The 26,263-nt window shown below is 39.6% G+C and overlaps 1 protein-coding gene and 1 long non-coding RNA gene across 4 annotated transcripts in view; one reads left to right on the top strand and one right to left on the bottom strand.

The window, feature by feature from the left end:
• iars2 (isoleucyl-tRNA synthetase 2, mitochondrial) overlaps positions 1-26,263 on the top strand; it is a 136,290-nt gene that overhangs the window by 40,570 nt on the left and 69,457 nt on the right. For all 3 annotated transcript variants that reach the window (XM_069931232.1, XM_069931233.1, XM_069931234.1), the window contains exons 13-14: positions 11,519-11,621; positions 25,084-25,177. In XM_069931232.1, the coding sequence (XP_069787333.1) occupies positions 11,519-11,621; positions 25,084-25,177 (197 nt within the window). The remainder of the gene's footprint in view (positions 1-11,518; positions 11,622-25,083; positions 25,178-26,263) is intronic.
• Positions 3,328-5,755, bottom strand: LOC138759834 (uncharacterized). Its single transcript, XR_011355132.1, has 3 exons — positions 5,514-5,755; positions 5,147-5,248; positions 3,328-3,782 (listed from the first exon to the last, which is right to left on the bottom strand). It is a non-coding gene; the product is annotated as an uncharacterized lncRNA (long non-coding RNA).

The following is a 26,263-nucleotide window of genomic DNA, read 5'->3' as shown; positions in this document are numbered from 1 at the left end:
TGTCCACGTCAGCTGCAGGCTGATTTGTTGCTGACAAGTCCGATGTGGGACAGGCAGACACGGTTGCAGTGGTTGCAAGGGAAAATTGGTTGGTTGGGGTTGGGTGTTGGGTTTTTCCTCCTTTGTCTTTTGTCAGTGAGGTGGGCTCTGCAGTCTTCTTCAAAGGAGGTTGCTGCCTGCCGAACTGTGAGGCGCCAAGATGCACGGTTTGAGGCGATATCAGCCCACTGGCGGTGGTCAATGTGGCAGTATAGATATTTGCATATGATTAATGCTTTGTAAGCACATGCTTAAAAAGTTAGCAAAGGTATTAAAATTTACCATCTGGAATTGGAACATTTTTATAATTGTCAAAGATATTCTTAATGTAAGCAAGTATATTTATTTTAAAGAAAATCTTTGAATTCTCAGACACATTCAACTAAATAGTATATTTAATATTGAAAATGTTCCTCTTGCATTTTGTGCAGAGATAGATATGCAGGACATATTTGGAGTGATATGAATTATGTTGATCAATCTGTCTGACTGAATGGCACTGGATGAAACTATCTCCAATAATCAAGTGCCCATCTATGGTAATCCCATTATCTCGCATACTCGATATAAACCAAACTCCCCTCTTCCCCTGCACCCCCTCTCTTTCCCCCCCCCCCCCACCCAAGCTTCCTAATCTCCTGCCACCAACCCATATGAAGGCAATTTATGGTGGTAATTTAATCTAAAATTAGCACATTTGGCATTTGAGAGGAAACAGATCATCTGGGGAAAATGCATGCAGTCAGTGGGAGAAGTGCATACTGCACACTGTTGTCAAGGTCATGATCATACTTTGGCCTCTGATGCTGTGATGGAACGACTTTAAATCTTTTTATTATGTAACTAAAACTACATGTTACCCAAAGTATAATCCTACCTCAATTTGGTAAGAAATTTAGCATAAATTCTCTACTTAATTTGGTGTCATCTGTAAATTGAGAATTTATTTTTAATTCTGCAATCTAAGTTGATAATACAAATTGTGAACTGTATTCACTGATCCTGCGCGGTCTCATTTTCCACTTTTTGTCACGATGAATATCTATTCTTTACTCTCTACTTTGTCTTGCAACAATTTAGCTGTCCATTTTGTCCCCTGACCTCACAGGCAGCAACCTTTGTGGCATCTCAAATTCAAAATCTTACCACAGTGACTTCCTCTTGGTTTTATCTTTTCTAGTGCCAACAATTATTTAACTCATTGGTTGATGACTCCTCTGTATGGTTGATTTTCCTTAAATGGTTGGCATCATGGTTCTTCTATTTTTTTAATAGATTGCATACATGTATGCATTCTAAGCTCAACCAGTCTTTGAAGAACTTCATTCTTCATTCGTGCTGTCCCATATCTTTCCTCATCTCAATCAAATGCTTGTAATTAATGGCACTGGAAGAAACTATTCATCCCATTGTGTCCATACTAAATCCCAGTGGAGTAATTCTCAGTTCCATTCCTCTGTAATCTTTGTTCTTTCCCTCTTACCCATCAAACTCCTGTTTGTCCTTTTGCCACTAAGGTATACTTTGGGGAAATTTACAGCTCCCATCCTTTTGGAATGTGGGAGGAATCTGGAGTACCCAACAGAACTCAACTCGGTCATGAGGAGAATGTGCAAACTATTTAAAGTCCATAAGATATAGGAGGAGAATTAGGCCATTCGACCCATTGAGTCCACTTGAGTTCAGGATTGGTGTAGTCATTGCTCTACAACTATGCTGATCTGCTTGCTTAGCATCCTCTTAATCATACTTGTACTATTTGCCTCAACCACATGCTTGCTGTGGTACTGAGATTCACTTTTCTACCATCTTTATTGTTCTGAATTCCCTTTTAGATTTCTTGGTGGCTTAAAATGAAAATATTTGTTTTGAATGGCCTCTCAAAATGCTTCAACTTTTTCTTCAGAGAAAAGAGATAGTCCGTGATTTTTTTTTTCCTTCTTGTTAAATAGACCCTTGTATTTCTGGTGACATCCTGATTAATCAGTCGTTACAGGCCCATATCCTTCTTCATATGCACCCTTGTCATTTCTATGGTTCCAGTGGTAAAGAAAAGCAAACATGAGCTTTTTTTAAATATGAAATTTCTAACTTGTGACAGACCCTTTGGTGACTGGAGCACTTTTACTCTTGAGGTTGCTTTGTTCATATTTTCTCTCTACACTTGCATCTTCCAAGTAATAAGTGACTTCTCCATTCTTCCTTCCAAATATTCATATGTTATATTTATCTGCATGAAATTTTATTTACACATTATTTCTTGGTTCTGCGTGTCTATTAATGGTCTCCTGTAATATGTTGTTATCCTCTTCAGTATAAACCCTAGCTACTGCACACTATCAAAATACGAGGTATCTTGCAATCGTTGAAATTGTATCTCTCATTTCAGAGTCTACATTTCACACTTTTGGTGTAATACTGGGATCAAACCGCTTATCTTGTGATACACACCTTCTGTTGTGAATAGGGACCCTTTAATCCAAAAATCTCCTTGCTACCTTATAGGCGGCAAGCAATTTATTCACCAACTTGTCCCCTAACTGCATTTATTAGTATTATATAAAGTGCTAACATATTCATTGAGGGTTTGATTATTTAATATTTTTCTTACTGCTTCTCTCAACTCTTAGGCTCATCAAATATGTAAATAGAGAAACCATAGTTGTTTCTGCTAGTTTGAAATAAATGTCTGATTTTTATAATTTTTGATTGCCTTTTTCCTTGTTTTTAACTTTTCCTTTTATTTTGTCCACGATGTTAATGTTTTATTTGTTCTTGAAATTTAACAGAATGTATACTTCCAGAAATCTTTTAAAGTCACAAGTCTTCCTCTCATTCCAGATGAAGAGCTCGGGTCTGAAATATTGATTGCCTTTTACTTCATATGGATGCTTGCGTGTCCTGAGTTTCTGCAGTACTTTTGAGAATTGCAGAATTTCCCTCCATCTTTGTCGATGCAATTTTTCATTTTCTTAAGTATTTTCAGATTCTCAAAGTGGCCTTTTCTTCTATTCAATATCCTGTTCTTGATCACACTTAACCACTTTATTATTGATTTTATACATGCGTTGGATTGCACCAGAGCTGATCCCTGCCCTGGGGCCCCTTCCCCATGCACCCCCACCGACCCACCCATAACCTTAGTTTGGATCATCACTAGATGCCAACAACCCAAAGCTGAGCTTGGATATTCATGTCGTGTCTAATTGTGAAAGTAAACCTGTTTGAACTTTCTTGTGTTTTGTTGTTCAAGTGCAATCTACAATAACAAGTTGTATGGCATACAAAATGTTTTATTTCCTAAAGTATAGAGGAACAAACTTGTTTTAATTGTTACAGAGGAATTCTTTCATACTTTTATACATTTTTAAAAAAAAAAATGCCATTTTGATTGAGTTGATCATGGACATAGTGATGGACAAAATAGTGGCCTATAGAACTGACAGGCAAATCAGTTATTGCACTGGCTGTCAATTCATAGGTCATAGTCTTGTTCACCTTTACCACTGGAAAATCAATAATACCATTGGGAAAGTTACTTTGTAGAAATGATGTTTTCAACAGGGAAAGGATCCTTGATCTGTAAGTGCCCATCGAAAGTAACAGCGACTCCACTGGAAGCCAGTGCCATCCAAATGGAGTTGCTGTTACACCTGATGAACACTGCTGTTCTCTTGTTCATGTTCAATACTTTTTAATCTTCCATAACTGCAACAGTATCACTATTTCTTCTTGATGCTAATCTGTGATGGAAAAATAGTTACCAATAGTTGAAAACAAAATTAGCAGCATTATTCATGTACATTTTATTTATGGGAAAAGTTAATCTCTAGTATGATTACAACACAAGTACAGTTTTATGAAAGGTGCATCTTTTCTTTTGATTATCTAACATTTAATTTTCAATTATTTGTAGCATCTTGAATGATTTGGGTCATGTGGGCAAATTCAAGAATTAAATGTTTTTTTTTTAATTCTAAAGCTGAGGAAAAAGATTTGTGCAAAGTCTGAGATGGGAAAGGCAAATCTGAAATATTACTTCAATATTCTGAAAATTATTGCAAAATAAATGCTGGAACTAAAGGCCATAGGTCCAAATAAAACCTTGAAGGGAGCTTCTTACATGTGTGGAGTGTTCAGTTTCAGTTAGATGTGATTTTCTGCTACTTTAAGCAAACTGAAAACTAATTGTATTATTTAGCTAAATACAAGTTTTTGTAACCAAAAGAAAAAGGCTGGGAGCATGAATGATTTTTTTTAAGCAATTTTTTTTTTAATTGACCAGTTAGGTTCATAAAACAGCAATGTATGGCATTAATTATCAAGTATCTTTATATTAAAATTTATGTTAAATGGTGTCATATTTATAGCCATGTGGACTGGAAAAGGACACACTAGTAAAATACTTTGAAATATCTAAGATAAATTGACCTTTTCATATAAAGATATTGAACAGTTTTAAAAATACCAAGTAAATTATAAATTAATATTACAAAGACTCGTGCACTTAAAAAAGCCCATCAGAATTTTAACACACTAAGATTTGAAGAAATGTAGATAATGCTGTTACTGTTCACAAGTTTAAAATTACAAATGCCATTAAATTACATGATAATTCACATTTAAAATGTAAAAATATACAAAAGGTCATTTTTAAAAAAGATTAATTATTTGAAATTGCATCAAATTTTGGGAGCTTATTGGCTGTTCCAGAAGAATAGGTTTGTTTGATTACCTGCACATCTATTTTATTGTTCAAGTTGTCTTGCCTGCCTGGTTCTACTCTTATCATTAGGAAAGCTGTAAATTGTTCACTTCCAACTTTCATCTGCAAGTAATCATTCTAATTCTGCTTTGTGTCGGATACTCCAGAAGATATGCACTGTGCATAGTCAATGTCAGGTTATAAATTTATTGGTTGGTGTCATGGCAGCTGTATTACCTCATCCCATTTGCTGTTGAAACCAAATATAAGCTAAAAGCTATCTGGACGTGCCTTTCACTAAAATAACCATATTATAATTGTTAGTTATTCTCCGCTTGATCTTTTTCTTCTGTTCTAAATTTGCTTTTGCCAACATTCAAGATTTTAAAAGAAGTAACTTACCTCTACTTTCAATCTTGAATTTTAACGTAAAGTATTCTTGTGTCTGTGATAGTTTGAGGGGTGAGGAGTTGTGATCTTACATTTTAGAAGGATTTAACTGCCCTGTAAGTAGAATTTTTTCAGCGAAAGGACATTATTTGTTCAGTGAAATATTGACAAAGTTGTAGTTTTCATTAAAAAGCATGTTTACTTAAAATCTTGAAACGATGCAATAAATGAAAAATTATATCCCATTTTGAGATTTTTAACCAAGCCTAAAACTACATTTGCAAATGAAATAAAGAAATTGCTTTCAGAACATTTTTTTTTTTGTAGAAGAAATTTGTTCATTAATGTTCATTTTGGATGCAAGATCTTTCATTCTTACCTGGTCTAACTTTACTGCCACCCTCCACCGTGTTGTCGACCTGTGGCTACCACTGAAGTAATCTTGCAAATTGAACAATTTGCTGCAAATTTCTGGAGTTCAATGATGTTCTCGCCACAAAGATGAGAGAAAGAAAACTCTGATATATGTTTCCTCTTGGCTTCATGAATTTATATCAAGTGAAAAGTGACAAAAAGAAATTTTCCTTTTTTAAGCACGGGACTATGAACCTTTGGCCGATGTGGAAGTTAATAAATGTGAGTTAATGATTATCCATGCTGCAAATATTTAATAAGTTTATACACCCAATGTAAAAAGCATGTTTTCAAATATTTTGATGAGATATTTGAAATGCATATTTGACTTGCTTTCATTTCAGTTACTCAATTGACCATTAATCAGAACCAAAAAGTATATCTTACAATTTGAAAGGACCTTTTTTCAAAAATAGGGTTTTCTTTATATTTTTAATTGAGAATTCAAAATAAAATTGGGTGCAGAGAAAAAAGTTAACAAAACTTCTACATTTCATAGTTACTTTACTTTTTTATAAGATAGACTTGTTTAGATTGAAAGGAAGACAGGGATTGCGCATCCTTTAGTAGAAATACTAATTAAAAAGGGATATGATGATGAGTTAAATGAATGAAAATGCATTAAAAGCTGTTTCAAAAATACTTGGGTTAGGTTATGACTGAAATCATTTTGTTGATGCTTATAGGGTGATTATTTTCTCATTCATAATGACATTTTTTAAAAGCCTTCTATGTTGATATGCAGGTCCAGATGCTCTTAGAAAATACTTGTTTAGTATGATTGGCTTTTAGTTGTCTTGGAAACAAACTAGTTGATCAAACTTGTTGAGAGTGTTAAAGCTTTGCCATGTGTGAAGTTATGGAACTGTTTGCTATTGAACAGTCATAAAATTGGCAAAGAGAAAAGGGGAATTTTATGCAAAGCGCTTGTGAAGGATCAACTGAGAAATAGTTCTCCTTCCCTTCTGATTTGTTTCTATGCAGTTTTTCTTTGATTTGTAGTGCTTTGCTTTTTTTTGTCTTCTAGCAAAGGTACTTCTTTTCCTAAAGATAAACTTTATTCACAACAAATTATTTACCAAAAAGAAAACCATTGTCTTAGCCAAATATTTCCATTGATGTACATTTGTTCATGATTTAACTCCATTGCCACCACTCCCTCTTGGTCTCATGTCCTCAGTGCCTGGAAAGGAAAGGGCTCAAGAGAGTGACCCCTTCTCCACGATGCCCCAAAGTCGGCTGCACCAGGCCTTCAAGACACCTGCAGCCTGAAACGTGCCAGCCGTGCAGCAGATTCCCTCACTGATGTCTCGGTGTGCTGAAAGATCAACACATTTCCAGCAGGCCATCAAGTTGATGATTCTTCAGTGGCTCTATGTCTGTCTCTGCATGCATCCCGGAGAACATCCTGCTAGGGATGAACTGCATCCTTCTCTATGCACTCTTCTGAAAAAAGGTGGGCAACTGTCTCCACACCACTGCAGTCAACCTGGGGACAACATACATTGTGGGTGATATATATCTGTCTTTCAGGAAGAATCTGACTGAGAGGCTCCTTTCACTGTCAGCTAGGCCACAACCTGTGCTTATTAATGAGCACTAATGATGAGGCATTCTACCAGATGACCTGGACAGTCTGCTCAGAGAATCACTCCACAGTATCCATCGACCCCTCATCTCTCAATTTCTGCAGGACATTCTTGCTGACAGCTGCCTGATGAGCTTGTAGACACAGGATTTTGTTTGGAAAAGCTATTCCACAAAGATTATTGGCAATGGACCAACCCACTCTTTCACATCACCTGGGATAGGTAGAACCTCAGCACATAGCGGCACCTGTGCCCTTATACTTTGGTTCCATGTACAACTTGACACAGTGGTTATCAGGATGAGGCCACATTGGGTATGCCTTTGCCCCCATTGTCTGATGGCTTGCCCATGATGACCTCTTAGATGCTTTCATTTTTGGATCCCCATGTAATCTGGAAGACTGCACAGGTAACCACCAGGACAGAGGTGCAGGGGAAGAGCCACACTTGCCCCATTTACAGCAGCACCTCATACCTGATGACCAGATTTTTCCTGTTGTAGAGAGGGAGCACCATATCCACAGACCCAATTTTTGATGGACCTTTGCAATCCATTCTGACCAATTTTTGTGGCACACTGCGACCCCTCGAAACCAGATATCCAACACGTTCAGGTAGTCCTATCTAACTGTGAATGGGATGGTGGACTGGTCAGACCAGTTACTGCAGAGCATTGCCTTGCTCTTCAGTTTACCCTGATGCCCGATGCTGACTCAAATAGGCTGCAGATTGTCCATGTACAGGGAGGCTTTAAGTAAGTGTCTCCAATGCCTGGCAGTATCACTCCACATGCCCTCATCCTTCCGGTTGGATTCAGCACGCAAACAGGACAAGGGAGACTGAGCAACCCTGCCTGACACCTAACTTGAAGGGGAAGCTATCGGTTTACGACCCATTGATTTGCACTGCACTATGGATGTCTGTGATGAGCAGTTTAATCTAATTGTGGAGTCCCTCCTCAGAACACATGTCCATCATGTATGTGTGTGATGTCCATTCAAAAGCCTTCTGGTCTAAGCTGACCATGCAGGTGCTCACCTTCCTGCCCTACAGATAAGCTATGTATCTCTGAGCATTGCAAGGCTGTCAAAAAATTTCCTGTTCATAACAGAACATTTGGTTAAGGTGAATCATCTGTCTTAGTGTTGACTTGACCTGTTTGGCCGTAGCCTTGAACAAGAACTTGTTAAAAATTATTTGGATTTCCATTTCTTCCCCCTTGTTTTGAAAATGAGGGTGATGGTGCTCATTGTCATAGATGGCGTTCTTCAACATACTGGGAGCCAGGAGCATAGCTTTGTACACTTACAGCAGGTTCATACCCACCCAGTTCCAAAGAGCTGTGTGCAACGCAGTCAGTAAGCCATTGCTTCCAGGAGTTTCAATCGACACAAAAGAATGGTAATGGGTGGGTCCAAACTCTCTACTTGCTGTTGTCCAAGACCTCCATGAGAGTGGACGGGAGGTTCTGGGAGGGCATGCTGTCTGGGGCCTTAATGTCATATGGATTGGCTTGAAAGGATTGACTGACTCAGTCTTTCTGTGAGAATGTGACTGAACCATCCTCTTCCTTCATGCTGTGGATCACAGAGCTCCACCTCTGAACCTTTTGGAAGAACTTTGAGCATGCGTCATCCTGCTCCATTGTGCAAATTCTGGATTAGAAGACAATCTCGAAGGAGTCTGAGGTGAATAGCGAGGCTTGCTAGCTCTTCATCTCTCTGCATTCGTCTCTTGCATGCACTCATCTCAATTACAGAAGAATGAGATGCTGCATGTGAGTCTGAAGTTGGCACAGTTTCCTCTGCTTCTATCTTGCTCTCCAAACAGCTTTGTGGATAATGAACCACTTGATGTTCTCCTTTGTTGCTTCCCTCCAATTTACCAGGGAATCAAGGGAGGGTTTCATGGTTCTCCAATCTGGTTAATTCTCCTTTAGTTCCTCAATGTTCTCTGGGGTCAGCAATTTCGTATTCAGCTTCCAAGTTCACTTGCCCACCTTCTCGTCCTTTTGTGGGTGACAGGAGCTTTAAAGAAGGTAGTGGTCAGAGTAGAATTACTGGCGTGACATCATGGTTCTCATTGTGACACAAAAAGAAAGTCTGTCCCAGATGATCTACTGAAGTTGTTGCACAGCTATGCATCCTTTACTGTCTTCCTTCAGGAGTCTGGAGGAGCTGTTCCCTCTACTGTCAACACCAATGGATTGTCTAGCCACATCAACAATGCATTGAAGTAATCAACCAGAATGACCAGCCAAGACATTGCCAACAATGGTGGAAGCTAGTAGAAGTCAGCCAGCCTCTTTGTACACAAGGGTGAGGCATACACATTGATCAGCCAGAGTTGTGTTACGTTAGATCTACCACAAGGAGATGCCTCCTAAACCTCCCAGCAACAGGATACCCAGACTGGAGGTGTAACAATCATTCCGCCCTGACCATACCAATGACCCATAAGACCACCAACGCAAGCACCTCTGATAGTTCCTGAGGTGCGGCAACCAACATTCCTGTATGAATATCATATCTTCCTTGATCTCAGCAAGGTACTGCAAGGCATTTTACACATTGCATAAGATGTTTGTCACTGTGCATGTTGAGAGTTGCTATTTTAATCTCCATTGTAGTTTATTAGAGTCTCCAGTTAGTAGTCTTTGCAGTCCAATGTCAATCAGTCTGAGTCTTCATGCCTTCCACTTTGGTGAACTGTACAGATTTCAGGCGCCACTATAAAAGGTGATCTTCCTCTGGGAGTGAGGTCTCCTCAGACAAAGCTGGTGGTGTTGCAAGGGTGAGATTTGTCTGTGTTCCTGCATTCCTTTCTCCTGGCTTGCTTGTATTCTCCATCTCTGGTGTTGGTTGGGGTGGTATAGTGGTGGCTTCTGCGCTGCTTCCAGTCTCCTAGAGGTAGGAGGGTGGGGGAGGGGGGAGCGACAGCTACTGCCCTACTCCCAGTCAACTGGAAGTGGGTGTGAGTGGGGTGGGATGGTGACAGCTTCTGCCCTGGTCCCACTCTCCTGGAGCTGGGGTAAGGGGGGCAATAATGGACTCTGTCCAATTCCCACTCTCCAAAAGCTGGGAGGGCAACAACTTCTGCGCAGTCATCAATTTTCCATCTTTCAATTGGCTTTCCCACAATCTGTTGTCTTCCTTTCTTTCCCCTCCATCTTGGCGTTTCCTTGACCTTTGTCGATGCTCATAGTATTTCAGGTACTATGATACTCCCTGACTTATGACCTATGTGACTTGCGTCCATCTGCATGTACAACCAATTTTTAAAAAAAATAAGTATCTGCGCATACGCAAGATGGTGTCTGTTGCTCAGTTGTCGTTCTGTAAGCGCGGTTTAAAAAAAAAGCGAGCAAGAGGAAAAACCCATCCGTTGCTGATAGGTCTGCAAAGAAGCTGAGGAAGGCACTCAATTTGGAGTTAAAAATTAAAGTTATCAACTAGCATGAAGAAGGAAGAAAAGTTGATGACTAATGAGGACTTGATCAAATTAAAAGAAGAAAGAATTAGAGAAGAGGGAAGAGGAGGAAGCACAAAAGAGGTTCTCTGTTAAGGGGTTGACAAAAGCGCTTTCATAAATGAACGAAGCCCTTGCTAATTTTGAAAGCTTGGACCAGAATGGCGAAAGATTTGCCACGGTTGATCGACAAATTCAGGAATCTTTAAGTTGTTATTGTTAAATCTACGATGGGGGAAAAAAAGATACAAATGAATTTGGGCTTATTCCTAAAAAGTCCCTCATCGAGCCACGAAGCTGAAAACTGTGATGAGCCACAGCCAAGTACCAATACAAGTGGGATCAAGTTCAGATGACAAAAAATTTGATTAAAACATTTGCTTTAAGACTAGGACACGCCATGCGGACAGAATTCTAACTGGTGTCCATTTCAAGATAAGACCGATCTTTTGGAACGAATTAAGGTCGTATGTCGGGGAGTACCTGTATTGAAAAATGAATAATCATTTGAATTAATTGAAATAATGTTGCTTTAAGAAGTTATAGCATACCTTTTCGAAACAATTGCTTATTTATCAGATGGGTCAGAGGCCTGCAATATTCTTTTTCATCTGTACTGAAATCATAAGTAATGACCAGAATTTAATCAGATATTACCTAATATATACAATATGTAAGAATTATGTGTGCATTGGAATTGCATAGCAACCATTTGACCTAATTTCTTAATATTGTATCCTGTCCAATGGACTGTCCGCGACTCCAGCCAAAGAGAGCACAAAAACTTAAAGCTGAAATAAATAAAGAAACATATTTAAGATTTGAGCCGACATATCAACCCTTGTGTTAAAGTTAGCCTATTGTTTGTCAATGTTTGTTTGTGAACTACTCAGATGTAACTGTTTCCCTATAGATACACAAGGGATCATCTCATCAAACTGGTGAAAGAGCATGGTACAGACTGTTGGTGGACTCTCCCCTTAGACCAACTCCTGACAAAGGAAATTTTAAAAAAGGTAGTATTGTTTGGAAGTCACAATTTCATTTGCATTGATTTTTCTTCCAAAAGACAAAAAGTGTATTGAATGAAAATTCTTTGCATCATGTCTGTAAATCATTCAAAGGTTATTTATTAAGAAACTCCTTTCAACTTTTTTTTTAAAAAAGGAGGAACATAAGACATGAGGTAAAATGTGAAAATCTGCAGACACTGATTGTAGTGAAAACACAGAAATACTGGTTGAACTCAGCAGGTCTCGCAGCGTCCGTAGGAGCTAAAGATATATAACTGATGTTTAGGGCCTGAGCCCTTCTTCAAGATGTGAGGAAAAACAGGCAGGCATAAGACATGGTACATTTATTTTGCTTTGTTTACAGTCACTTAACATGAGGAAACAAAAACTCTGCTTGATCTAAAGTATTTTATAAAAGCACTATGTAAGTATGTTGTAAGAAGTACCTGTTCTCTAGGAAAATATAGTTTTGTGAGAGAAATCCTTTGAAAATATCGTACCACTTTGACAAAACTTTTTAAAGGCATTATAGAACCAGGATAAAATCTTTGAGATTGTTGTACCAATCACTGAGATTATGGCTCATTCTCTACTTCATTCTCACCTGGCTCCCATATTCTGTCATTTCCTGTAGTTTTAAAACTCCATGTTCTCAACTCCATGTGTATTTTTAATCACCGTCTTCTGGCCCTCAGACGCATATACTCTATTCCCCTCAGACTTTTGTATACATTATTGTACAATATACATACAATTATCTCTCATTCAACTATATTCCATTGAATATTGATTTATTTGATGTGTTATCTACTCAAGAAAACATGCATCCAAGTCAAGAATATTTTTTAAGCAATGGAGGTCAAAATTAAACACAATGTATGATCAAGACTTTTCCTACTTTTCTTCTCCAACAATATTGTAATAAAGTTTAATGTACCATTTCTTTGCTGTATTTGTACATTAACACTGAATTTTGTGTACCAGTAATTCCAAACTATGCTAAACCCGAATACACTAATCATGAGTAAAACACAAAAACCTGCAGACACCATGATTGAAGTAAAAACACAATGCTGGAGAAATTCAGCAGGTCAAATAGTGTATTTTATACAGCAAAGATAAAGATACATAACCAACGTTTTGGGCTAGAGCCATTCATCAAGGTAATATTATCAACAGTGGTAGGGAAAGTGTCTACTTGCTGTTGAGGGAGTCAGAAATGAGAACGGTGCAATCACTGTACTAGGAGTAGTCTATAGGCCCTCAAATATCTGTTCCTCAGTGTCCAGAGGGCTAAGTAGGTAGATTTTTGGAATGGTGCTGAAAGTACAGTGTTGTTGTCATGTGAACTGTGACTACCCTAATGTTGACTGGCACCTCCTGATGACAAGAGGGATAGATGGGGCAGAATTTTTCAGTTGTGTCCAAGAAGAGTTCCTGACAGAATATGTGGACCAGCCAACTAGAGGATGGGCCATACTGGATAATAAACTTGGTCAGGTGACAAACCTCTCGTTGGGGGAGCTTTTCAGTGATAGTGACCACAACTGCCTGATACTATGGACAAAGGTAGACAAAATGGGAAAGTCTTCAATTGGAAGAGCTAATTACGGTTGGATGAGGTAGGAACTAGGGAGAGTAAAATGGGTATTTTGATTGATATGGTTCACAGTGTGAAAAATAAAAAAATTTTAAAAAAAGAGTAAAATGGGAACAAATGTTCACGGGCGAAAGGGCAGAAATAATGTAGAGAATGTTTAGGGACTACATGCTCCAGGTTGAGGATAGATTAGTGCTACTGAAACAGGGAAAAGATGGTAGGAAAGGGGAACTGAGGTTGACGAAACAGGTGAGCAGCAAGTTAAGAGGAAGAAGGAAGCATGTATTAAATTTAGGAAGCAGGAAACAAGAAGGCTCATGAGATTTGTATGGTAGCCAGGAAGGAACTTAAGAAAGAAATTTGGAGAGCTCAAAGGGGACATGAGAAGGCCTTATTAAGGAGAATCCCAACATGTATGCTAATGTGAAGAATAGAAGGGTGATACGAATGAAGGAAGGTGAGGCGCTTAAAGGAAGCAATGTGGGTCTGGAGGTGGAGGAATCTGGGGAGGATTCACCAGAGAAAAGGACCTTGGTCATGGTGAGGTTGGAATGGAACAGGCTTGTGTGTTGGACAGTGTGCATAATAAGGAAGAGGAAGTGATGGATCATCTTAAAAACATTAAGATTGATAAGTCCTTGGGCCGGATGCAATTCACCCAAGGTTGCAGTGGGAAGAGATAGCTGGGACTTTGGCTATGATCTTTGAAGTCCTCCTTGGCCACAGAGAAGGTGCCAGAGAATAGCAAATGTAGTTCTCTTATTTAAAAAATGTAATAGGAAGGATCCTGGGAATGAAAGATCAGTAGGTCTCATGTCATTGGTGTGAAAACTAATGGAGAGGGTTCTTAAGAAAAGGATCTATGATCATTTGGAGAAGTTCAGTCTCCTCAAGGATAGCATGGATTTGTGAAAGGAAAGCCATGCCTCACAAGCCTAAACGAGTTTTTTGAGAAGGTAACAAAAGAAATTGATGAATGCAGGTGGAAGATATGGTCTACGTGGATTTTAATAAGGCATTTAACAAGGTCCCCATGAAAGACTTGTTCAGAAGGTCGTGATACACGGAATCCACACAACCTTGGCTGTGTGGATTAAAAATGAGCTTGCGTGTAGAAAGCAGAGAGTAGTAGTAGATGGGAAATATTCTGCCTGGAGGTCAATGATTAGTAGAATGCCACAGGAAACTGTTCTGGGTCCCCTGCTCTTTGTGCTTTTTATAAATGACCTAGATGAAGAAGTGGAAAAGATGGGTCAGTAAGTTTGTGGATAATCCAAATGTTGGAGGAGTTGTGGATTGTGCTGAAGGTTGCCATAGGTTACAAAAACATATAGACAGGATGCAGGGTTGGGCGGAGAAGTGACAGATGGGGTTCAATCTGGATTAGTGTGAGGTGATGCATTTTAGAAAGATCAAACCGGAAGGCTGAGTACAAGGTTAATGGCAGAAACTTAACAGTGTGGAGGAACAGAAGAACCTTGGGGTCCAAATATCACTCAAGGTTTCTGTGTAGGTTGATAAGTTAGCTACAAAGGCATATGGGATGCTGGACTTCATTAATAGGGGAATTGAGTTCAAGAGTCGAGAGGTAATTTTGCAATTCTACAAATCTCTGGTGAGACCACGGTTCTGGTCACCTCATTATAGGAAGATCGGGGAAGCTTTGGAGAGGGTGCAGAGGGTGTTGCCTGGATTGGAAAATAACTCTTATGAGGCAAGGTTAGCAGAGCTGGGACTTTTTTCTTTGGAGCAAAGAAAGATGAGAGGAGACTTAATAAAGGTCTACAAGACTCTGAGAGGCATAGATAAGATGGACAGCCAGTTCCTTTTTTTCCACAGGCCCGGAATAGCAAACACCAGGGGACATCTGGACAAAGTGAAGGGAAGAAGGTTTGGGGATGCATCCAGAATAAGTCTGTTTACACAGAGTAGTGGGTGGCTGAAATGCTTTGCCAGGGATGGTGGTAGAGGCTGAAAAATTAGGAGCACTGAGGTTCATGGATGAAAGAAAAATTCGGGATTACGAATGAGGTAGGAAGGGTTTTTTTTTGTTAGGAAATATAAGTCAGCACAAAATTGAGGGTTGAAAGGCTTGTACTGTGCTGTAATGTTCTATGAAGGGTAAAATACGAGAACAGGGAGGTTATGCAGGAGCTGTAAGTAACCCTCATTAAGCCATAACTGGGAATGCAGAGAAAATTTACAAGACTGTTGCCAAGTTTAGAATATTAAGATTGGATAAACTTGTATCATTTTCTTTGAACAGTTTTTTTTTGAGCTGAAAGGAGTCTTAACTAAAAAATTATAAAATAATGAGGGTCCTGGATTAAGAAATAAGGAAGCACCCACTTTCCATAATAGAGGGGTTGAAAACTGGGGGCATGGATTTCAAGTAACAGGTAGAAAGAGAAAAAACATTATTAATTCAAGAGATGGTTACAGTTTGCAATTTCCTGTCTTAATAGGGTAGAGGAGGCAGGAATCATCGCATTTTGATCTGTAAAGCTCGAGCTGGAAAGTCAGAACCGGACTGATTATTTTTCTAATTCTCATGGACATGATGGACTAAATTACATCTTTTTATTTCTCCTGACTCGCTACTTTGTGATTGTTAGCAACTTTATTACTGTCCCTGATTGACAGTTTAGCTTTGTATCCAATATTCTATCTGTTATTGATTAAGGTAACCCTTTCAGGATGCACTGTCCCATATTCATCTCACCTCTTCATTTCTGCAAGATGGTGCAAGCTTTATTTAGAATATAGTGCATAGAACAATACAGTATAGGCCCTTTGACCCTTCATGATGTGCTGACCCATATATTCCTTCCTTAAAAAATGTACTAAACCCTTCCTTCACCATAACCCTCTTTTTTTCATCCATGTTCCTAAGGGTCTCTTAAATGCCCCCAGTGTTTCAGCTTCCACCACCATCCCTGGCAAGGCATTCCAGGCACCTACTACTCTGTATATATTTAAAAAAAGACTTGCCTCTAATGTCTCCCCGAAATGCCCCTCCCTTAACTTTGTACATTTGTCCTCTGGTGTTTGCTGATCCTGTCCTAGGAAACAACTGCTAGTGTCTACCTTATCAATGCCTCTCATAATCTTATAGACCTCTATCAAGTCTTCTCTTATTCTTCTACGCCCCAAAGTGAAAACTCCCAGCACTGCTAACCTTTCCTCATAAGACTTGTTTCCCAATCCAGGCAATATCCTCTGTACTCTCTTCATAGCTTCCACATCCTTCCTATAATGAGGTGACCAAAACTGATCACAATACTCTAAGTGTGGTCTTAATAAAGATTTGTAGAATTGTAACATGACCTCTCTACTTCTGAATTCAATCCACCTATTATGAATCCCAACATCCCATAGGCCTTTTTAACTATCCTATCAATCTGTGCGGCAAGTTTGAGTGATGTGTGGATTTGCACCCCAAGGTCCCTCTGTTCATACACATTCTTAAGTAACCGACCATTAACCCTGTACTCAGCCTTCTGGTTTGTCCTTCCAAAATGCATCACCTCACAATTATCAGATTGAAATCCATCTGCCACTTTTCTGCCCAACTCTGCATCCTGTCTATAATCTTCTTGTAAGCTTCAACATCCTTCAGCTCCATCCACAGCTCCTCCAACCTTTGTGTCATCAGTAAACTTGCTGACTCTTCCTTCTGCCTCTTCATCCAGGACATTTATAAAAATCACGAAGAGCAGGGTCCCAGAACAGATCACTGCGGCACTCCACTAGTCACCACCTCCAGGCAGAATACTTTTCTTCCATTACTACTCTCTGCTTTCATCCTACAAGCCAAGTTTTTATCCACACAGCCAATTTTCCATTGATCCCGTCTCTCATGGGGGAACTTGGCAAATGCCTTGCTAAAATCCATATGCACCACATCTACCACCCTACCCTCATCAATTTATTTTGTTACCTCCACAAAAACTGAATTAGACTCGTGAGGAACGACCTTCCCTTCACAAGTCCATCTTGACTATCCTGGAGTAGGCTGGACTTCTCCAAATGCTCATAGATCCTATCCTTAAGAATCTTCTCCATTAGTTTACACACCACTAACGCAAGACTCACTAGTCTAATACCCAGGATTCTCCCTATTACCGTTTTTAAACAAGGGGACTACATTTGCGATGTCCAATCCTCAGTACCTCCCCTGCAGCCGAAAAGGATTCACATATCATAGGTACTGCCCCAGCTATCTCTTCTCTCACTTCCCACAGCAGCCTGGGGTATCACATCCAGCCCTGGGGACCTATCAATCTTGATTTTTTTTTTTAAGAAAATCCCACACTTCCCCTTCCTTAATCTCCACAATGACCAGCACACAGGCATGTTCAATTTCAACCTCACTATGATCAATGTCCTTTTCTTTTGTGAATAATGATGCAAAGTATTCATTTATGACCTTCCCAACTTCTTGATCTGCTATAGTTTTTTTGGTGAGGGTGCTCCTTCAGAGCTCTTGGGGAGCAGAGAGCAGCAATACATTTTCTTTTGCCTTCAGGCATATGTTGCCTCCCTTATCCTTTAGCAGCCCCACCTTCATTCTTGTCATCCTTCAGTTCTTCACATATGCATAAAATGCCTTATGTTCTCCTTAGTTCTACATACCAAGGCCTTCTCATGCCCACTTCGAGCTCTCCTAAGTCCTTTCTTAAGTGCCTTTCTGGCTACCATATGTTCTCATGAGCCCTTTTTGTTTCCTGCTCTCTATATCTAATATATGCTTCCTTCTTCCTCTTGGCTTGTTTCCTGACCTGTTTTGTCAGCCACGATTCCCTTTCCTACCACCTTTTCCTTGTCCCAGTGGGACAAACCTATTTTGAGCCCTGCACAAGTGGTCTCTAAACTTCCTCCGCATTACTTCTGTGCTTTCACCCTTCAGCATATTGCTTTTATCCAGGACAATTTTTCAAGTGCCAACCTTCAATGCTGCTTTGTACTTTTCCACCATCCTTCCCCAACTATTAGTGGCAGAACCGTCATCCTTTTAACCTTTGGAACTTTATCCTTAGATTCTCTGTCACTTATTCTGAGTATGATGTGTCTATTTTTAAAACCAGATATTTTATTAATGTAGCATTTTCCTTATATTAAAAAAGTCTGCTGATAACAATGTCAACAAATGAGTAGGAGACTGAGCAGGTAGAGGCATCCATAGACACTCTTCCTCATATTGTTAGGGGCGCTGGGCTCATGGTGGCACTTTGTTTGCTATACAGCAGACAAAAGTCGAAGTATATCGTGAATGTTACATTTTTAATGTATTATTATGTGACCATGGAAAGGAACTTTGAACCTTGAATTGGATTCGTGATGAGCAGTTGATTGCAGAGCAAAGTCAGTTTACTCAGACAACAATTTAAAGAACAGAATAACCAGAAATTGACTGACACTACAGCAACTTGTAATAAAAACAGATAATTTCTCCAGAAATATACAGTGAATGAAGGTTAATAATTTTAAATTGCATAAAATCAATCTCCATCATTTTCAGCACTTGGGTTGAGAGACAGAGAAGCTGCCCAGCTCTGTCCACTCTAGCAAGGAATAATGTTGGGATCATGAGCCTGAGTTGTTTCTTTATCTTGAACCAGTAATGCAGATCAAAATGATTTTCATAACTTCATAGTGTGGGTGTTAACAAAGAAAATGGTCTCTGTGCCTTGCATAAACCATGATCGTTCTACAACTCTCGATCCTCATTTCACTTTGAAAACTTGTGTACAACTTTTATCTTGTTATTTCCCAGTCTCAAGGTTGGGCAAGGATCTGCATGTCCTTTTCAACTAGCATGGTTATCTTTGCTGATTCACAGTAGGCCTGCTCAAGGTTGCTTGGGCACTACTTCCCATGTCACAATGAAGTGGGGTTTTGAAATTGGATCCTGGATGTCCACCTCCACAACAATCAGTGAAGATTCGTAAGAGCATTTTCTCCACTATCTCAATCAGTACCAGAGCACTGCAGGGCTGTGTTCTTAACCCCCTGCTTTACATGTTTTACATCCATGATTGTGTGACTTGGAATAACAATAACACTATTGTTACATGTCCAGAGAACCTCAAACCCTGGCAGCAATAGAAATTCATCAAGACAAATGGTTACAAAAAAAAAGCCATTACTTAAACAAAAGTTGGTTTTAATTTTCTTTAAACGTAAAAACAGGATCAAACTTTAACATTACTATTAACTTAACCCCATTCTAATTCTAAGTGCATGTGTATGTAATGTGTATATGTTCAGGAAAGTCCTTTGATTCACAGTCCAATCTCATTTCTCACTCCTCCAAGCTCACCAGTATGAGGCAATTCTTATACTGTGCACAGAATTTAACATTGATGATTTTTCACCAAGCTCTGGTGCTTAAAAGTTAAATGGTTTCCGCTCAGGAAGGATCTTGTTGGTTTCAGAGAGATTCGTTGCTTGTTGAACACACACAAACTGATTTACTTCCATAAGTTATTTCAGTGCCTTGCTGAAGAAACTTATTTCACCTTATTTCAGGTGAAACACTCTAGCCAGCCATTTCCTATTGTAAGGACCGCAAGGGTTTTCACCAGGGTGAACTCAGAACTCACAACCCGTCTTCAAAATGGGGTTTTCCACAAACTTGAGCCCTTTTAAGTTCTTTCTCAAAGCAGTTTTTATTGTTTTTGCAAAGGCTCTCAGAGCCTGGACTGTCTGGTTTGAGCAAATCTCTTGCATTTTAAATGAGATGTCTTTTGTGAAGTGACCTTCGCACTAAATGCCCCCACAATCTATCTCTTTTAATGACATAATATACCTCATTACACTATCCACAACTTTGCTGATGATCCCATGGTAATGGTTGTTTATAAAGTGGCAATGAGTCACCATACAGAGGGAGATTTGAAACTTGGCTGAATGGTGTGCTAACAACAACCTTGCACTCAATGTCACCAAATACAAGGAACTGATTGTAGACTTTAGGAAGGGAAAAACAGGTGTATGATCCAATGACCATTGGGAGCTCAAAAGTGGCGAGGGAGAGCAAATTTAAATTCCTTGGAGTCACTATCTCAGAAGACCTTTCCTAGACCCATCACACAAATGTCATCCTGAAGAAATTTAATTGCTTCTCGACTTTCTCAGGAGTTTGCAGAGATTTGGTATGACATTGAAAAACTTGGCAAACTTCTACAGATATGTAGTGCATCATGGCCTGGCGTGGAGGCACCAATACTTCTGTACAGAAAACTCTGCAAAAGGCAGACACAGCCCAGTACTTCACAGGCAAAATTCTCCACAACATCAAGGAAAGCTGTTGTCAGCGGCATCAATCATCAAGGATCCACACCACCCAGAACATGCTCTGTTCTCACTGCTGCCATCAGGAAAGAGGTGCCACAGGACTCATGCCACCAGGTTCAAGAATAAACAGTTTCTACCCCTCCACGATCAAACTCAATCAGAGATTAAATTACGGACTCTTACTTTGCACATTATTTATTATTGAATATTTATGTTCTATATTGCTCGGTTTGTTTACCTTTCTCTCTTTTGTGTATGTATCTTTTCTTGGAGAATAGTTTTTGCACAACTGATAGGTAGAAAATCTGCCTGGCCCACAGGGAAAATAATCTCAGGGTTGTATGTAATGTCATGTACAGGTATGTACTCTGACAATTTGCAGCTTATTTTCTCTAATAATAAAATAAGGAAAGGGCTGAAGACTGGGAGAATGCAGTGGTGTGGAGAAGATTGATACATTGGTTTGGATTTTGCAAGATTTGCTCAACTTTGGGAAGGCCCAAACAGACTGAAAAACCATGTGGAGAAGACTGGGAGAATGCAATGGTGTGGAGAAGATTGATACATTGGTTTGGATTTTGCAAAATTTGCTCAAATGTGGGAAGGCCCAAGCAGACTGAAAAATCATGTGGAGAAGAGGCAGACAAAGCTGAAAACTATAGAACGTTAAGCCTGAAGTTTGTGATTAGGAAATTTCTTCATTACTGAAAAAATAGGACTTTCAGAAAATCATGATTTAATCAAGCAGAGTCAACATAGTTTTATGAAAGGTAACATGGTATTTGAAATGTGTGTTACGATTTGGAAATGTAATAAAGAGGGCGAGTCAAGGGGCCATATATGGATGCAGGGCATTTGGATTTCCAAAAGGTCTGGTTTCTGGAAACTTTACCTTGTGCAATAATTTGTGACGATAACTCGATAATAGTTTTAAGCAACAAAAATTCTGCTTTATAAAGCAGTTCTATGACAAACTCCTGATTGTTAAGTCTTACAAAATTTTATGAAATGAGCCCTGTTTTAAATAATCAAGTTATTTCCAACATTCCCTGTATTTATGACAATTACTTAAAACTTGCAAGGAAAGACACCATTTGACTCACTGCGCCAGTGCCAGTTGAAGAGTTAACCATTCTAATTCCATACCCACACCACTATATTTGTAGTCCAGCCGGTCATGGTTCTTCAAGTATGGATCCAAGTAATTTATAAAATTTCTTAAATATGTTAAGATTTTTACCCTACATCATTATGTTACTTTTTAGAGTCAAATAAATCAATGTTTCCATTTCTCCCAAAATCATTTGGGTGTATTTTAGGGGCGGCATGGTTGGCATATCAGTTAGCTCAATGCCATTATAGCACCAGCAATTGGGACCAGGGTTTGAATCCCGTGCTGACTGTAAGGAGTTTGTACATTCCTCTCGGTGTCTGCGTGGGTTTTCTCCTGGGGGCTCCCATTTCCTTGCACCGTTTGAACCATGCAGAAGGTTATAGGTTCATTGGGTTTAATTGAGCAGCATGGACTTGTGGACTGAAATAGCTCTATGTTTATTTTTTTTTAAATTTAATAACGAGGAGCTGGAGATACTCAGCAGGACAGGCAGCAAGAGTAAAGAGAACTGGAAAGTTGATGTTTCTGGTCAGAACCTTTTTATGAGAAAGTCCTGTCCTGAAATTTTGACTGTCCATTTCTCTCCATGGATGCTGCATGAACTCCTGAGTCCTTCCAGATCCTCTTTGTTTACTTCAGATCCCAGATCTGCAGTTATTCTTTCTCTAGTCATTTGGTTCTTTCATGTTGTTACACGCTCTCATTTGTACCTGGAACTCATCGTTTTTATAAAATTTGGAATCCATCAAGATTTCTGTGTGAAAGTGTTGGGATAGTAATGTTTCAAATCAGTTGACAGAAACATAATTATGATTTATATTTGAGCTTCATTGATATTTCAAAGATGTTTTTCTTTCCTAGTTCTCCTCCTAGGATCGACTCCTGGTTCTACCATCTGTTTGTGTTAAATAGCTTAAACAAACAGTTTGTGGCTGTATTCTCTGCTGGTTCAGCAGGGAACATATTAAGAATGAATATGGTGTTGTATAATTTGGCATTTATTCTGCTGAGTGCGGCTTTCGCGCAAACAGAGGAACTACTGACATGGTCTTTGCCCTCAGACAGCTCCAAGAAAAGTGCAGAGAACAAAACAAAGGACTCTACATCACCTTTGTTGACCTCACCAAAGCCTTCGACACCATGAGCAGGAATGAGCTTTGGCAAATACTAGAGCGCATCGGATGCCCCCCAAAGTTCCTCAACATGGTTTTCCAACTGCACAAAAATCAACAAGGTCGGGTCAGATACAGCAATGAGCTCTCTGAACCCTTCTCCATTAACAATGGCATGAAGCAAGGCTGCGTTCTTGCACCAACACTCTTTTCAATCTTCTTCAGCATGATGCTGAACCAAGCCTTGAAAGTCCTCAACAATGAAGACGCTGTTTATATCCGGTACCGCACGGATGGCAGTCTCTTCAATCTGAGGTGCCTGCAAGCTCACACCAAGACACAAGAGCAACTTGTCCGTGAACTACTCTTTGCAGACAATGCCGCTTTAGTTGCCCATTCAGAGCCAGCTCTTCAGCGCTTGACGTCCTGTTTTGCGGAAACTGCCAAAATGTTTGGCCTGGAAGTCAGCCTGAAGAAAACTGAGGTCCTCCATCAGACAGCTCCCCACCATGACTACCAGCCCCCCCCACATCTCCATCGGGCACACAAAACTCAAAACGGTCAACCAGTTTACCTATATCTTGGCTGCACCATTTCATCAGATGCAAGGATCGACAACGAGATAGACAACAGACTCGCCAGGCAAATAGCGCCTTTGGAAGACTACACAAAAGAGTCTGGAAAAACAACCAACTGAAAAACCTCACAAAGATAAGCGTATACAGAGCCGTTGTCATACCCACACTCCTGTTCGGCTCCGAATCATGGGTCCTCTACCGGCATCACCTACGGCTCCTAGAACGCTTCCACCAGCGTTGTCTCTGCTCCATCCTCAACATTCATTGGAGCAACTTCATCCCTAACATCGAAGTACTCGAGATGGCAGAGGCCGACAGCATCGAATCCACGCTGTTGAAGATCCAACTGCGCTGGGTAGGTCACGTCTCCAGAATGGAGGACCATCGCCTTCCCAAGATCGTGTTATATGGCGAGCTCTCCACTGGCCATCGTGTCAGAGGTGCACCAAAGAAGAGGTACAAGGACTGCCTAAAGAAATCTCTTGGTGCCTGCCACATTGACCACCGCCAGTGGGCTGATATCGCCTCAAACCGTGCATCTTGGCGCCTCACAGTTCGGCGGGCTGCAACCTCCTTTGAAGAAGACCGCAGAGCCCACCTCACTGACAAAAGACAAAGGAGGAAAAACCCAACACCCAACCCCAACCAACAAATTTTCCCCTGCAACCGCTGCAACCGTGTCTGCCTGTCCCGCATCGGACTTGTCAGCCACAAACGAGCCTGCAGCTGACGTGGACATTTACCCCCTCCATAAATCTTCGTCCGCGAAGCCAAGCCAAAGAAAAAAAAAGTTTTAATGCAAAAGTAAGGATTTTAATCCTCTTGAAGTAACTTATCAATATTATTTACTTTCAAAGGAAAGGATGTCATGGTTAAATGTGAAATTAAAATACTTTGAGAGTCAGCTCTTTTATGATGACTAAAACGTTTCTTCATTAATGTGCCTTCTTTATGCAGAACTTCAAGTTTCAAAGCTGAAACTGAAAAAAGTGTGGCCCTACTTAAACTTTTATGGGTGATTGCAATCATTTTTGAGGACCATATTTTTGCTTTTGATTTTTTTAAAAAAAGCATTTTGACAGTAAGATGTTTGCCTATTTGCAAAAGTGCTTATAAACACCCCATTAGCCAAATAACAAATTTGTAAATTAAACAAGCAAGTGATTACAATAACAGTTGAAAAAAAACCTTGCTTCTGGCCTGGAAGATGCCAAACGGTGCTGGGTTCAAGTCTACAGCATCAGTTGCAGCCAGAGTTAGCACCTCCATTCTTAACATTAGGTGCGAAGCTCTCCGCATCAAAAGTTGTCCCACTGCCCAAGAGTGCTTGGTGCAGGAACCATGGTTTTATGTCCGGTTGGGTAGCTCCCAGAGAGGAGCAGGAACCTCGGACTCCCGGACAGGAGTGGGGACCTCAGGCTCTACAATTATAAAATGTCTGGGTGGGTTATGGTAGCAGTGGAGAGGTGTCCGGTTTGGCAGTGGTGGGGAGGTGGTCAGGACCGGTCAGCTTTTCTAGCCAGAACTTTAAGGTCACATTTTTGTACCTGGCCTATAAGAGGACCCCTGTTTTTGACTTTTTTTGGGTTCTTCAAGGGTTGTCTTATACACTGAAATATACAGTATTCTTTCATTGATTAAATTCAAATATACAGAAGGTGCATGTTAATTGGGTTATTTGGGCGGCACGAGCTTGTGGACCGGAAGGGCTTGTTACTGTGCTGTATGTCCAAATTAAAAAATTTGATTTTTGTTTTTGCAGAGTGGAGGCTCTGATGTGTCAAATTACGACAAGGGCGAGGATATCTTGGATATTTGGTTTGACAGTGGCATCTCATGGGCAAATGTGTTGGAAGGTGAGAAATTAAATATTCATGAATGTAAAATCACTGTTATCCAGAATTCAAGCAACCAACAAAAATATTTGTGGAAAATAAAGAGGAAGAAAATACAAAAGTTTAAATGATGTCCCCTAATTTGCAATCTCAAACAACTGCAAAATTCACTTATCCGCCATTGCTGCCAGATACCAGGGGTTTTATGTACTTCAAAATCTACTTCAATGTATATTTTTATGGATCCTAAGATAAAGAAATAGTTTGATAATTCAGCTTAAATATATAATGTACATCTCTATGAACTGAATGTCATTGATAAAGTTGGTGGGAAATTTTTGTGGTTTTGAATAACTGACTTTATTTTCACAAACAATTTGTGCCAAAAGCAGGAAGAGGAATAAGTTGTGAATGCTAGAAATTTGAAATAACATAACAATCCTTGAAATAGTAGAGAGATCAGGTAGTATCTGTAAAGAGAGAAACAAACTCAAATTGCTGTACTGATGAAGGATCATTCACCTAAAACATTAAGCCTGTTGGTCTCTCTCCTCGTGGTCTTGCTTACATCACAGCTGCTTGCTGCTCTGCTTAGTATTTTCAGCATTTTCAATTGTTATGTTGTGCATTTGTGGCAAGTTGTCCTCTAATAGTAGTGTCCATGAAACAATTTTCTCAAAACAATTTTTAATATCTGAGTCATGTGAGTTGAGAAAGCACAATTTCAACTTGTAAATGTTTAGGATAACTCAAACTAATTTGTCATTTGTGACTGCTTTGAAGAGTTAACAAGTGTAATAAATGAAGAAAAATCAGAAGATATACAGAACTTGGCCAACTCCTGCTTATTGACGAATTACCAAAAAATGACCATTATGTCTTTTAGAGGTATTTTAATGCATCTCCAGAGTAATTTTGTCATGCAAGAGAATATGCTTGCAATTAGTTTAACAGTGTAATCAGTTGTGAGAAGGGATGGAGTTGAAAATATCAGACTTGTTCCAAAGACCAATCCTTGTATGAAAGGTATGTTCCACTTGATTTTGCTTTGGCAGTCTATAAAAGAAAATAACATGTTTAAACAACAGACTGCAACAAAATGTGTTT

Source organism: Narcine bancroftii, chromosome 4, assembly GCF_036971445.1.
Source record: "Narcine bancroftii isolate sNarBan1 chromosome 4, sNarBan1.hap1, whole genome shotgun sequence".
NCBI classification, from domain to species: Eukaryota; Metazoa; Chordata; class Chondrichthyes; order Torpediniformes; family Narcinidae; genus Narcine; species Narcine bancroftii.
Note: the sequence above shows the minus strand (reverse complement) of the source record. Positions and strands in the feature narration are given on the sequence as shown.